Genomic DNA, 13,141 nt, shown 5'->3' on the forward strand with positions numbered 1-13,141 from the left:
GTTTTAATCAACTAAAACAAATGGGTGTCCAAAGAAACAACGCATAAGCCTTTAGCTCAGACTGTATAATTATAACTCTTGTATTTTATCGCAAGGGGTCGAGCGATCATAATGTTTACCAGTATCATGTTTCTCAGGTAAATAGATGAATAAACATGAAAATAACATAGTCGATTATTGGGTTTAATCTTTAATCAGACTTTATAGTTTAAACAATTTAATAATAATAATAATAATAATACATTTTATTTATATAGAACTTTTCATGGTACTCAAAGTCACTTTACATTATTAAAAACAACTAAAGAAAGAAAATAAGAACAGAAGAAACACAAGAGGAACTATTAAAACGATGAAAAAAATCAGCATCAGAGGTTAAAAGGTGGGTCTTGATCAGAGATTTAAAGGAAGTCAGGTCGGTACAGTCTCGGATGTGTTGGGGTAGAGAGTCCCAGAGGGAGGGGGCAGCTAAGGAGAATGATCTGTCACCCCAGTTTTCACAGAATATGAATCTTCTGGTTATATGAGAGGAAGTAGACTAAACGAAAAGCACACTAGCACACAAGGCTGAGTGACTTTAAATATGTGTCACAAGGTGGCGCTGTTACCCTGCAAGACAGCGAGTACATAGCGCCTTACTTTAATAATCACTTGAAAAGATTACATACAAATTACCCATGTCCTAAATGTAAATCTAATTTAAATAAAAATGCAGTCCCTTGCTATTGTCCCGTTATTCCAAAGAAACAGAAGAAAACGTAGTAGGTGGGTACAGTTTAAAATACAGCGAATTGATTATCTCACATTAATTGCGTGTATGTATAACGTTACCTTATAATGTGACTCAGGGTGAACAAAAAACCCTTTGTACTTTATTTCATGTCAGTTTGGGTGTTTCATTGTTTATCCTGTGTGTTGTGGATGCCCCAGACAGACAGTGAGCCGTAGCGTTACCAGGCAGCAGCAGCAGTTGAATGAAGTCGACGGGAGGAAGTGGCGGTTAATGCAGCTCCACACCTTTCCGGTGTAGCAGCACTGCGACCAGCTCGACTTAAAGGAGAAAGGCAAGAGCTGGGTGTAATTATCGAGGCAGGAGGGGGAGATAGGAGGTAAATAACTCATATTTCAATTAAGTGTTCTACTCAGAAAGATGTGAGATAAATATTTTGTCACTGTCGCACGTATTTTATATCCGGATATGGTGAGTTTGTAACAGCCAACTCCCGTTATCTAGTTAGCTGACGGCTAGCTTGCTAGGTATCAAGCTTGCTAATGTTAGCTTGCTAGCGCTCTTTAGCAGCCATGAGCGGTAGCTTGCTAATTTGGCATGTCTGACCCTCCTCCTAAATCTCTTTTCAGGGGGACAAGAAGTGGAGTTTCATGAGTGGATACATGTGTTGCTGAGTCACAGAGGGGTCCTTCTTCGAAGAAAAATCTTCCACCACGGTGAAGTCACCCGGCGCGACGGTTGATGGACTAACTGTTAGCCGCAGAAAGCTGCTTTTCTCCTCCGTTAGACGTGAAGAGAACAAGGGCGCACCCGATGAGGAGGACCGCCAGACACAAACACCAGGAGGAATTCACAAGTACCGCGGCTTTTTTGGGGCCTTATACACTCATAGTGTTTGGCCAGTGCAGTTTGTAATCGCACCGGCTGGTCTTTGTCACGCAGCTTAACGTTGATTTGGGCAACAAAATGAACGTCCTGCAACAGCTGCTGCCAACTTCTTAGTGTTACCGTGCCATGTTGTGTACAGGCCCCGCATACATTGTGATACTCTGAACATAAATGTCCCTGCACTTCCCAGGACGCACAGACTCTCGAGTCAAAGGTCCATAAGTACTGGTAGTTACATTTAAAATGAGTGAGCATTTTTGACTTTTCTCCACATATGCTCTTCACTGAGTCATGTTTTCACAAGTAAGCCCTTAAGGAGAAGCTATAGTTAAAGTGAGTACTCATCAGCACAGAATCTGACATTTTTCTCGTTAGGAACAACGTATTTATGCACAATAGTTCAAAATGGGGAAAATGCTCTCAAAAATATTTGGCAACAAGGAGATGAGAATATTGATGCTTGGACTTGATGCTGCTGGAAAGACAACAATCCTTTATAAACTGAAACTGGGACAGTCTGTCACAACAATCCCCACAGTCGGCTTCAATGTGGAGACTGTCACCTACAAAAATGTCAAGTTCAACGTCTGGGATGTTGGAGGCCAAGATAAGATTCGTCCTCTGTGGCGACACTACTACACAGGCACCCAAGGGTTGATTTTCGTGGTGGATTGCGCGGACAGGGATCGGATTGACGAGGCCAGACAGGAGCTTCACCGCATCATCAATGATCGGGAGATGAGGGATGCCATCATCTTGATATTCGCCAATAAGCAAGACCTTCCGGATGCCATGAAGCCACATGAAATCCAAGAGAAGCTCGGATTGACCCGCATCAGAGATAGGAATTGGTATGTTCAGCCCTCCTGTGCGACCACAGGTGATGGACTGTATGAGGGCTTGACATGGCTAACCTCAAATTACAAATCTTAATGATTGAGTGCAGACTGTTTTAGGTCAAAACTATAACAACGTTGCAAGTAACAAATAACTTCTCAAAATGAGTATGGTTAAGAAAAAGTTGATTTATCTCCCATTTATTTTTAATACTACGTTTACCCCATGACTAATTTATCTTAAACTGGGTTTGCTGGCTTAAACTTTGCTTGTACTCTGTAGCAGGCCTATATCACATTCATTATTCTGGGGCTTGCTTGATGAATATTGAATTAATTGGTCCCTATGTTAAAGCCACAGAGATCACCATCTTTGCCTATTCTTTTCCCTGTTTTATATAATTTTTCTAATGCAGCTGAAAATTTTTATCTTCCCTCTTGGATTAAAGCTCATTTCAAGGCTTTTCAGACTCTTGCATTGAACTTGGACCCTTTTTTTTTCTCTTAAGATGTTTAATTTCATGTAGCGAAATTGAAGGACTTTGACATCTGTTTTAACACAGTTCTGTGATGAAAAGTATTTCTTCTCAATGGTATCGAACATGTTCATTGTCATCATTCTTGGCATCAGAGAAAAAAAAAATACTCCAGACATGTTTTGTTACCCCTCCAAATCCCCTTATGTGGGCTCTATACTTTACTGATCGACCTATTGTGTCACGTCTTGATACATAATTGTGCTGAATATTCAACAAATAGGCCACCAGTAACTCTTAAAAACATGCTTGTGGGGATGCATTTTTAATTTTGGGGTAACACGCAGTCAATCGACTCAATCTTTCCAAAGGAATGTCATTCAGCTCTGAGCTCTCTCAATCTGATACCACAGTTGATTAGTCTCAGTATTGGGACATTATATGATAGCCTATATCTGTAGCATGAGTACGAAAGTACAGTAACCCTACATCAGAGTCCATCTGTCGTGCAGTCAGAGGGAGCTGTTAACCCGTGAAATGTTGGAGACACCCAGGGGTGCAGCTCTTACTCCTATTTTGACTGGGGGAACCATGTACAGAACAATGTCATTGTAATGTCTTATTAAAAAAGTGATTTTAAATCTGTTATGTCTGCTTTTTTTTCAAGGATTAAAGGTAGTTTGTGTGACTTGGCCTGTTTGATCAAACCATTTTTAAAAGATTTATGTGTAAGTAGCAGAAATTAGTTAAAAAAATATCCATGGGAAAGTCTCAGAGATGAAAATAGAAATCCAAAGTCCTTTTAGGTTTTAGTGCTGTTGGACAGATTCTTCATAAAGGGTTTTATGTCCACCCTCACAACAAGTTGCAGGCCTCTGTGGCCTCGCCAGTAAATGGGGGGGAAAATGTACAAAACAGGAAGTCGGACTGCTGGCCTTTTTGGAACAACAGAGCCACATGATAGTTTGCATGAGAGTCGGAGGGGCTGCGGAGATATACAGCTGAATTGTGAATTCTTTTTGAATGTTGCGTGTTGGTTGTGAGCCATAGTTGAGTTGATGCTGAGCTGTCAGCTGTTACTTCCTGACTTTAAAAAGCGAGTCACAGGGAATAAAAATGTCTTTTCAAGTTGGCCAATGCAGGGCTGGTGTTGAGAAATAAGCAGGACATGTTTAAAGATTAAAAAAACCCTTGTGAGTAATGCAATCCTGTGATTTCTTGAGTGAGATGTTGATTTACCAGGGTATATTAATAACCTGTAAGGACATACCAGGCGCATAATGATTGTGTACTACAGCTATAGACTGTGTGTATTTATGAATGAGGCCCACATCCTTTGGTGTCCCTATTATTCTGCATATTTATTCTTTTTTCCTCCAAGTTAAAGTCTGTAAAGTTGCATCAGTTTGCAAAAAGACAGTTAAGATAATAGAGTAAAATATTCCTTTAAAAGTTGAATTGGTTAGTTCAACTGTATGTTATGATGTATGAAGCCAATGGCACTGAGACAGAGCGAAGGAATGTTTTAGATTCCATTAAAGCTGATTAACCAGAGACAGGACAAAGACGGGATTGATGGTGACAAATGGTCTGACTGCTGTGTTTGGGGCTACAAAAGATTAGTAATATTTAGCAGATTTTTTTAAAGGGTTTTCCACTCTGCAGACTGAAGGGCACTCTGCAAACCGGCACTGTAGAAGTAGTTCAAAAAGCACAGAGCTGGAACCAGAATAGGATGCGCACGCTGTCTCAAGTTTAATTTTTGCAGCGTTCACTGACAATTGCAAACTATATGCTTTAGTATAAATGTGTCTGCATTTCTAAGTTTGTCCATATAATCATGGTGGCACTTGCTGTGTGGAAAAATCTAGTGTTACAGCAAGTTGCTTCAGAGGCCTCAGGATGTTTGCTTTAGTACCACAGAGGTTTCCGTCAGACAAGTCAGGTGACATCGACAGATATGACTCTGCTGCAACAGGAGATGTTTCACACACCTCCTGCAGCCGTGATTTAAATGCTGGAACACAGCAAAAATAAAGGTCGGTAATAAAAATTCTAAGAAAAAACCCTGCAATGTCTAGAAGATATCCTAGCTTCTGAGTGTTTTTGTAAATAGTTTCAGTCAGTCAGGGCTTGGTCAAGGGCCTCCATTAGACCCTGATGGCAGTTTAATTAGGCTGTAATGGCCACTTGTGTTCCCACCACTTCATTACAACCATATGATCCTCACAGCTTTATGGGCAACACTGGGGGCCCCTGGGGGCAAGGACAGACACTGTAAGCAAGGTTTTATGACCTCTCCTCTGTAAAGAGGAGACCTCATGGCCTTTCTGTCAACTCCCTCTGTGCTCGACTGGAATTCCTTACACTTCCTGGGAAGAAAAGGTTAGGAATGGGTTTCAGGTCAGAAAGGAAGCTCATTAATAGGTGTAATGGCTCTCATTATTCTTGCTGGTGAAGTGTTAGACTATAGATCGTGTTCACTCCAACACAGCTACGTTAGCATCTGAACCCAGCAGGATGTTAAGCACTTGATTCATAACTCCATGGTGTTGTAATTTTCTAAATAAGAGGGCCCTCCTGGGTTTCACAAGAATTCAATGACAGATTTGGTTGAGGTGGCCTGTTTGTTTAGGCCGTTCCTCTGACGACGGCCTGATGGGATCTCTGCCAGCGTGGGCCTGGTGGTTTTGGTATCATATAGGTGGCAGACTGTTTAGTAAGTTTCCAGTCAGTTCCTCTATTTTACATGGAAAGAGGAAGAGTGGAAAGAGATAGAAAGAGACCAAAGTTCTGCAACCCACACCTTTTTTCCCCATTGTTTCACTGACAGCTCGCTCTTCATTAGTCAACTCGACAGAGATGTAAGACAGCTCAGGCATAACTGTGGTGAACTGTACAACAGCTGCGCTCCTGCTTACAAACCCAGCCTTGTGGTTTTCAGAGGTGTGGTTTTCATCTGCCTTACTTGTCTTCACTTCCTGTTAACTCCAGCTGCAGAGGAACACTCGAGCAGGTAGCGCTTGTGGTCTGTGGACACAGTCATCACTGGCTTAGCATTGGCCTACAATTCAGCAGCCACACCCAGCTGGATAATCACCGTAGGATTTGTGATGCATGCAGACGCAGATACTCTCGTGCACACAGGCCAACCGTTATTAAAGTGGTTTATTTATCCTCCAAACGATGGGAGGGAACACCTACTGTAAGCCACAGTTCACACAGCTTAGTTGAGTTGCTGCTTGTCCTCAAGGGCATTAAAACAGCCTCTTTGGTTATGAAACCTCTCTCTGTCCTCTGGTTAGGTCCACTGCCCTTTCAGTAGACAGTTCAAACGAGCTCGTGACTAATGAAGTCATACAGAGCTCAGAGAACAGGTCCGGAAGTGGATAGAAGTTGTTAAGGTTTCCTGCTGAGGGGTGACTGTTCTTGTATGCCTTGCTACATGTAACCCCATGCACTCCCTTTTCAGGTTTTCCTGGGAAACAATCTAAAAAAGTGTTGTTGTATTTAACAGAGGCTATGCTGCGCTGCAGGCCTGCTAAATAAGGCTGAAAATGTAAGGCTGCAAAGTCCAAGGTGCACTCTGGGCATCGGTCCAAAATACATTCCATTCATATCTGCAACTGAAGGTTACTTGCTGTGGTGAAATTACAAATGCAGAGAAGCAGAAAATTATTATGAAGTGCTGGAAGTCGAAACGACACAAGCAATTTGGTTTTTAATGAAAGTGCTCATACGAGCATTAACTACATAATTTAATCTACAAACCATACAGTTTCAGCCTGTAATTATGTTTGTTTTTCCACTTTAAACCCCCCCAATCTTAGTGCCATTACATTTTTTCTGAAACCTCAACAATTCTATTTATAATCCATTATGTGAAAACCTGAAATTTGTCCAACGATTCCTCCTGAGAATTGCAGGATGTACAACACAGCTGTGCGAGATCACGGACCCGTCTGTCGCTGGACTCGCGCTCTGTTTTTCCAGCTGTAACACACAGAGTGTAAAGAGGATCATAGCGGAGTGTAACCATCTTGCCTTCAGATGTAAGCAGTGCCACAGTGTATGGGAAAAGGAGGGGGTGCTGCTGCAGTCTCGTAGCTGCAAGGGGCAGAAATCTGAGTGCATCTGTTTTGAAGCAAAATTAAATTAGTTGATACTTTTTAAGACTGCAAAAGGTTTATTTATAGAGTGCGCAGAGCGCTGACCTCTTCATAGTGAAAACAGTCATCGCATTTACAAAACCTCCTCAATACTTACAGGAACAAGTGTACAGTAGCACAGACAGGAGGCTCCACACACTGCCTGACATAATGATGGAAGATCCATGCAAGACAACCTCAAAGGCCTCCGTCACACTCCATGAATGACTACATCTGTATCTCTGACAAGATCTGCTGTAATTACAGAGGAGGCAGTGTTTCGCGTGACAGTGTGTCTGGATTAGACAACGGTTTGGGCTTTGGGAGGGAAAAGGCTCAGATCTTTGGCAAGTCAGGCGCTGCTGCTTCTTACGCACACACCCAGTCCTGATCCAGAGTAGTGAGAGGTAATGACTCAGGGAAACGCTACACACTCACACATACACAAGATACTCCCCTCCCCTCTGCAATTCTCCCCTTGGTGCTGGGCCGCCACACAACCTTATGATGACAAATACATCAGTGCACTAGCATGCTGTAGGGACAGGCAATCAGGTGTCCATAAATACCTGCAAGAGATCAATAAACTATTACATTTTTACTGAGTTAATCCATCATTGAACCTATTTTATATCATTAACCTAATATAACAAGTTATTGTGATAGTTTTAGACGGAACTCTTTAACTTCAGTACAGAGAAACACTAGCAGGTCATTGTGCTGCTAATACAGTATGAACAGGAATGCAAGAAAGGGGGCAAGTGTGCACAATATTCTCACAGTGCTGGATTTGTGTCCCCTCTCAACTGCAGCACAGCTGTCCTAACAGAACCCCCGCCCTCCTCCTGTTCCCCTGCAGGGGGGGGTGGGGTAGTGGTGGTGGAGAGGGGTGGAGTCAGCATTGTGCTTCTATAAGCTAGTTTGCTTCAACAGCATGGTGTCACAAATTATGAGAGTTTCTGCATCTTATTTGTAAGAGACGACAACTCTGCTTTGGAGTGCGCTCAGGCCTGTTGTCTCTCTGTGGAGCAGAAAGGTCAATGAGTTTGTTTTGCATGTAAAAAAGAGAAGGGTGCTCTGTCTGCGTGTGTGTGCAAAGGGTGGGTACAGGTTGCAGTGGGGCACATTTGCATGATCAGAAGAGTCACACATTCATGCAGCCGTCTTTTTCTATTTTTAATCAGCCCAGTTTGATGTCTATTCTCGAGCCACTCCCTGATAGTTAGTGAGAAAATGAGTCTTCCTTTCTGGAACAGTGTCCCTTGGCTCCAGGCAGCGTGATGATGGTGACACAAAGGATCTTCTGTGTCACTTGGCTGTGATGCAGCAGAGCGGAGCGCACCACCACATGGGCCGCATGGAGTCACACTCTCCTCCACCCATCTGGTTTTGGAGGGGGGCTGCGCTGCTCCCTAATGTTGTCTTGTTTGGAAACAAGCAGGGAGGATGCGTGTGGAGGTCCATGCAGATGACTGAAATCTCAAAGATGATCATGCATGAAAAGAAACAACAAATATGATCATCATTCAACAATCGACAGTCAAAGCAGAACACTGTTTTGCATATTCAGCCAATTATGAGGCCTGTGCTGCTTCTCCTGCAGGTTTTCCACACAGGTAAGAAGAGCCATTTCCCCTAACAGCACCATCTGTTGGTAGAAAACGCCCTCATTCTGTCTCGGTGCATGCAGCATGTGTGCCACATGTTCTGTAATGAATGTTTACGTACACCAGAATCAACTTTAATATATACATGATAACAGATTAGAGACACCGCTGCTTCACTGTGGGCTGTCCTCATTTATTGCGAGCCTCCCTGTATTCCCCTGTAGTGCTAGCCTAATTAGCCTACCACAAGAAGCCTATAGCATTACTTTAATTATTTTAGGTTATCATGTAAGGAGGAGAGAATGCCAGAGAGACTGTGAAATAGATTCTAAACGATTTAAGTGAGAAAGATTTGCATGGGTAACAGTGGCGTCCCCTCTACCGCTCTCATCCTCCAAATAACCTCCTCTGGGTCCTGTCCCTGCCTCACTGTGGGGCACTGGCTTTATTCCAGCTGTGAGTCGAATTAATTAGCTGGTCCAAAGGAGACCTCAATTGTAGGATGGTTCTGATTGTACAGGTCCAGCTGTCCCGGGCAGAAGAGAGGGGACAGAGGAGGGCCTCAGGGAGTGATCATATTGTATGATCCCGCTGGAGTTATTTATAGTAACTGTAAAGACGGCAATTAATCTAACTGTATTGCTCCTGTGATCGGCTGTATAATAGACAAAGGCCTACAGGGAGACAGGGGTCAGGCTCAACTCAAACGCACCTCCCTCTTTCCACAGTTTAGATATTGGTTAATAATGAATCTGCTGGTTTGGACAGGAAGGGTTGCATTTGTGGGTGTAAAATTCACACCCAAAGCTAAAGTTTTTGCTGTATTTAGCTCACAAAGAGATACCTGTGTCTGTTTAAATAATAAATCTAAGCATTAAAGTCAGGAATATTCATGCCTGTGGGGCACTGTGCCATAACAGATGCTCCTGCCTTACAGAATCAGCAGATTTTAGGGGAGCAGGTTAGCTCCGCACTCCTGGATCCCCTCAGAGAAATGCTGGGGCAACTTAATAATGCATTATTACATTGTATTCTTCTATAAAATGATTTGATAGGACCTTCAGCGTTAAACCCACCCTATCAACTTCGGCATTAACATTTTTATTCGGTCTGATTGTGGAGGCCACCCTGCTCATTACACTACAGCTCCACTGTGTAAACAGAGAGCAGCATGAAAGGCGGCTAGGGGCCCCTGCAATGCCTGTGGGAGCACTGGGCGTACGTCATGGTTTATGCTCCAAAAAGAGCCATAATCTTCCTGTTAATCTGGGGCCTGGAGTGGAATTTCCCTCGCATGGAGGGCGACTGCTTTTAGGGGAGCCCGAATACACAATGTTGGAATCAGATTTAAACTTGGGTAAGCTGAATAAAAACAAACATGGATTTAGATTTTCAGTCTTGGTTTATTTTCACACCTCTCTCATTGTGGTGCATGTTTGTAATTTAATAACAACATAGTGTTCATTGTTTATAATCTATTTTTATTCCTGATATAACAAAACTGACACTCAGATTACTTATCTGTGAGTCAAAATAAACATTTAAACAGTAAAACACCATTTTTTCTTTTTGGAATTTAAAACATCCATCGCCCCCTAGTGCTCAAAATGGCAGATGACTCTATTTATGTTCCTCGTTCACAATTACTGGAGGAGAAAATGTGTTTTAAAAATTTGATTTAACACATGATTGTGCATATTATCCGTATTTAATACCCTCTACACTGTAGGTTTAATCATCCAAGGCATGGGCAGAGTTAGTCCTTCATGTTTGTAGTTTTTGCACTTTACTGAACGCTGAACTCTGCACTTGTACTGTGACTAGTGACTAGTTCTCCACATTGAGCATCCAAATGAACACACTGAAACAATGGTTCAGTCCCTCCCTTGTCTCTGTTTGTGATCCGCCCAGTTTAAACAACTAATGTTAACATAGCCTGCCATGTCTGAGCTTGCACGTCTGCCATCTACCTTTACAGCCCTACAAATTTCTCGGAACAATATATATTAAACAAACTTGGTTTATAGTATATAAAATCAGGGCAGTGTTTAGGAATATATCAGACCGAATATATTTTTTAATGTTTTTTTTAAAAAGGGACAGAAATAAAGATACATCGAACACTCCACACTTGCCATTACAGACTTTAAATGTTCTATTTTTCATGTGGCTTCAAGATGGAACGCTATTGATGCACAAATGTCACCATACAAACTCAGACTTTTCTTCTGATGTGCAGGATGTGGATGTCCGGACAGCTAAACTCTGGGTCTTGCTTGGTGGCAGGGATCTCCTCACAGGTGAAGTTTTTTTGCAGCAGCTGAAATATAGCACAAAAGACCACATTGATTCACTGAGAGGTGAACTGTAATTTTTCTAGTATTTACAAGTGGAACACAGAAATGGGTTCTCACTTCAAAAAACTGCCTTTCCACTTTAGGGTTGACGCCCTCCGTGCGTTGCTCATAGCAGCAGATGATGCACGTCTCTGGTCCAGAGAGCAGCTTCAAGCTCTCCATGAGAGGAACAAGAGACTGTGTGGAAATGAATCATGAGTCACAAAGAGAAATACTGTGATACACTACATGTTTGTTCTGTTTTGCAATGATGGCGATACAGGTCATTGTAAGACTGAAAAGACCAAGCCGAGAACTTTAGTGAATTACCTGCTCATAATAGATGCAGTCTGCCATCAGGATATAATGAGGGGGAGGAAGGAACTCGGACACATCTTCACCCCTAAACCAAAAGTTAACATTTGAATATTAGACTTGGATATATGACTTAAATCGAATCCAAACATATATAAAGCAAAGAAAATACAAACCATTTCAGTACCTTGGCAGTGATTGATCCACTATTGATAAGTGCCTGGTTTTGCTGAATGTTCACCTTCAGCAGAGTCTGCAAATCCTCCAAGTCTGTCACAGTAACTTGAGCTCTATGGGATTTTAATACACAACAAAGAAAACAAAATCAAAGTGTTTAATTAAGTAAGCTTGTTAGGCCTGTCTACACACTGCAAAAGTAAGGCAGTACTAGCAACCGGCAGTGAGCTAGTCGCTTAACTACAACGCGTTGTTAATAATGGCATTATTAATGTAATAATTAATTAATATTTAAACGAGAAAGTTTGACGTGGACACACAAACTACGCTCACCCCAGTGTTGCTGCCATTAGACCTACAGCTCCTGTCCCAGCTCCTAACTCCAGCATCGTCCTGCCGGCCCACACGTTCACTCCTGAGGACGGATTATAAAACTGTTTCGTCTCTAAATATTTAGACAGAACGATAGCTGCGTCCCAAACAACACAACCAACGTCTCCCAGGTAGCACTGCTTCACCCTCAAGGTACAACCGTCGTTTTTCTCAATTTCTCTCACAAAATAATCACTCTCAACTGTCTCAGCCGCCATGTTGGCCGGCGCAGGAAGAAGTAAAATACTTCCGGTTTTTCAGAATAAAAGAGACATTGAGTACAAAACTTAATTTTTACACGCAAAACAATATTTAGGAGTTACAGTAATTATTTATTTTATTGAAAACCTTATTAAGTAATAATTATGTTATACAATTTATGGCAGACTGTACAATTAGAAATGCAGTTAATTTTTTATTGATTGCAACTTCAGTAGGTAGGTCATCTCAGGGAAATTCAAAAGGGCTCCAACACAAGGCACTTTAACACAAACAAGTACTTTCAGAATATAGTTCAGGATAGCCCATTTGTCACAACATTGCTACCTACATACTTTCATGTTAATTTTATTCTCCTTGCTGTCCCTTGTTTTATCTGATAGATTAGCCACTGTCCAGAGTAGCACCTTCTGCAAGAACTTTCTCACTGCATCCTCTATCATGACATACAGGGCCTCAGGGGAAGGTTGGAACTGAGTGGTATCCACCACCATCCTAGGCTGTGAAATGACAGAGTCAGAGAGACATCTTCCTATTGGCGCCAGGGGAAGCTGATATGTATGACTGGAAATCATATGATCGTAAATTTGGTCAGTCAGTTCCTTTTCAAACGTCTTGATCTTGCCACTGGACATGATGGTCTCCAGGATATTGCAAGCATGTGGCGCAGGTTTCTCTGGTTGGTAAACCTTTCTAAACAAGTGGTCAACCTCTTTTTCAATGGTCTTAAATTTAAGCTGAGAAGATTTCTTTCTAACACCGATCATTGGCGTCTTTTTGGTCGGGCTGCAAACCTCAGTTCTGGGCTTGGGAGGGTCTGGAATAGTTCCGGGTAAAATGTCTTCAGCAGCTTTATCATCCTCGCTGTGCCAAGAGGACTGGCTGAGACTCACAATGAAGTTGCTGTTTTTGGTCTTAAATCCACTCTTCAGGCCTGCCATAGTTTTTTCAAATTGTTTTTTGGCAAACTCAGTTAAGTTGCATTTGTGAAGTTCTTGCTTGGCCTTGGTAGTTTTTTCTGTAGATGCCTGTGATGC

The 13,141-nt window shown here is 42.2% G+C and overlaps 2 protein-coding genes across 2 annotated transcripts; one reads left to right on the forward strand and one right to left on the reverse strand.

Annotated features, from left to right (window-relative positions):
* Positions 1-992: 992 nt before the first annotated feature.
* On the forward strand, positions 993-3,618 carry arf6b (ADP-ribosylation factor 6b). The gene is made up of 2 exons (XM_069661222.1): positions 993-1,109; positions 1,360-3,618. The coding sequence occupies exon 2, from the start codon at positions 2,024-2,026 to the stop codon at positions 2,549-2,551; it is 528 nt and encodes a 175-aa protein (XP_069517323.1). The 5' UTR covers positions 993-1,109; positions 1,360-2,023; the 3' UTR covers positions 2,552-3,618.
* A 6,263-nt stretch (positions 3,619-9,881) lies between these two features.
* Positions 9,882-12,103, reverse strand: vcpkmt (valosin containing protein lysine (K) methyltransferase). Its single transcript, XM_069662105.1, has 5 exons — positions 11,847-12,103; positions 11,513-11,626; positions 11,352-11,424; positions 11,100-11,219; positions 9,882-11,005 (listed from the first exon to the last, which is right to left on the reverse strand). Exons 1-5 carry the CDS (start codon positions 12,101-12,103, stop codon positions 10,901-10,903), a joined length of 669 nt encoding a protein of 222 aa, XP_069518206.1. The 3' UTR covers positions 9,882-10,900.
* Between the last annotated feature and the right edge of the window lie 1,038 nt (positions 12,104-13,141).

This window comes from Semicossyphus pulcher, unplaced genomic scaffold (assembly GCF_022749685.1).
Source record: "Semicossyphus pulcher isolate SPU_LCO1_2020_fin unplaced genomic scaffold, fSemPul1.0.p SCAF_14, whole genome shotgun sequence".
In the NCBI taxonomy this organism is placed as follows: Eukaryota; Metazoa; Chordata; class Actinopteri; order Labriformes; family Labridae; genus Semicossyphus; species Semicossyphus pulcher.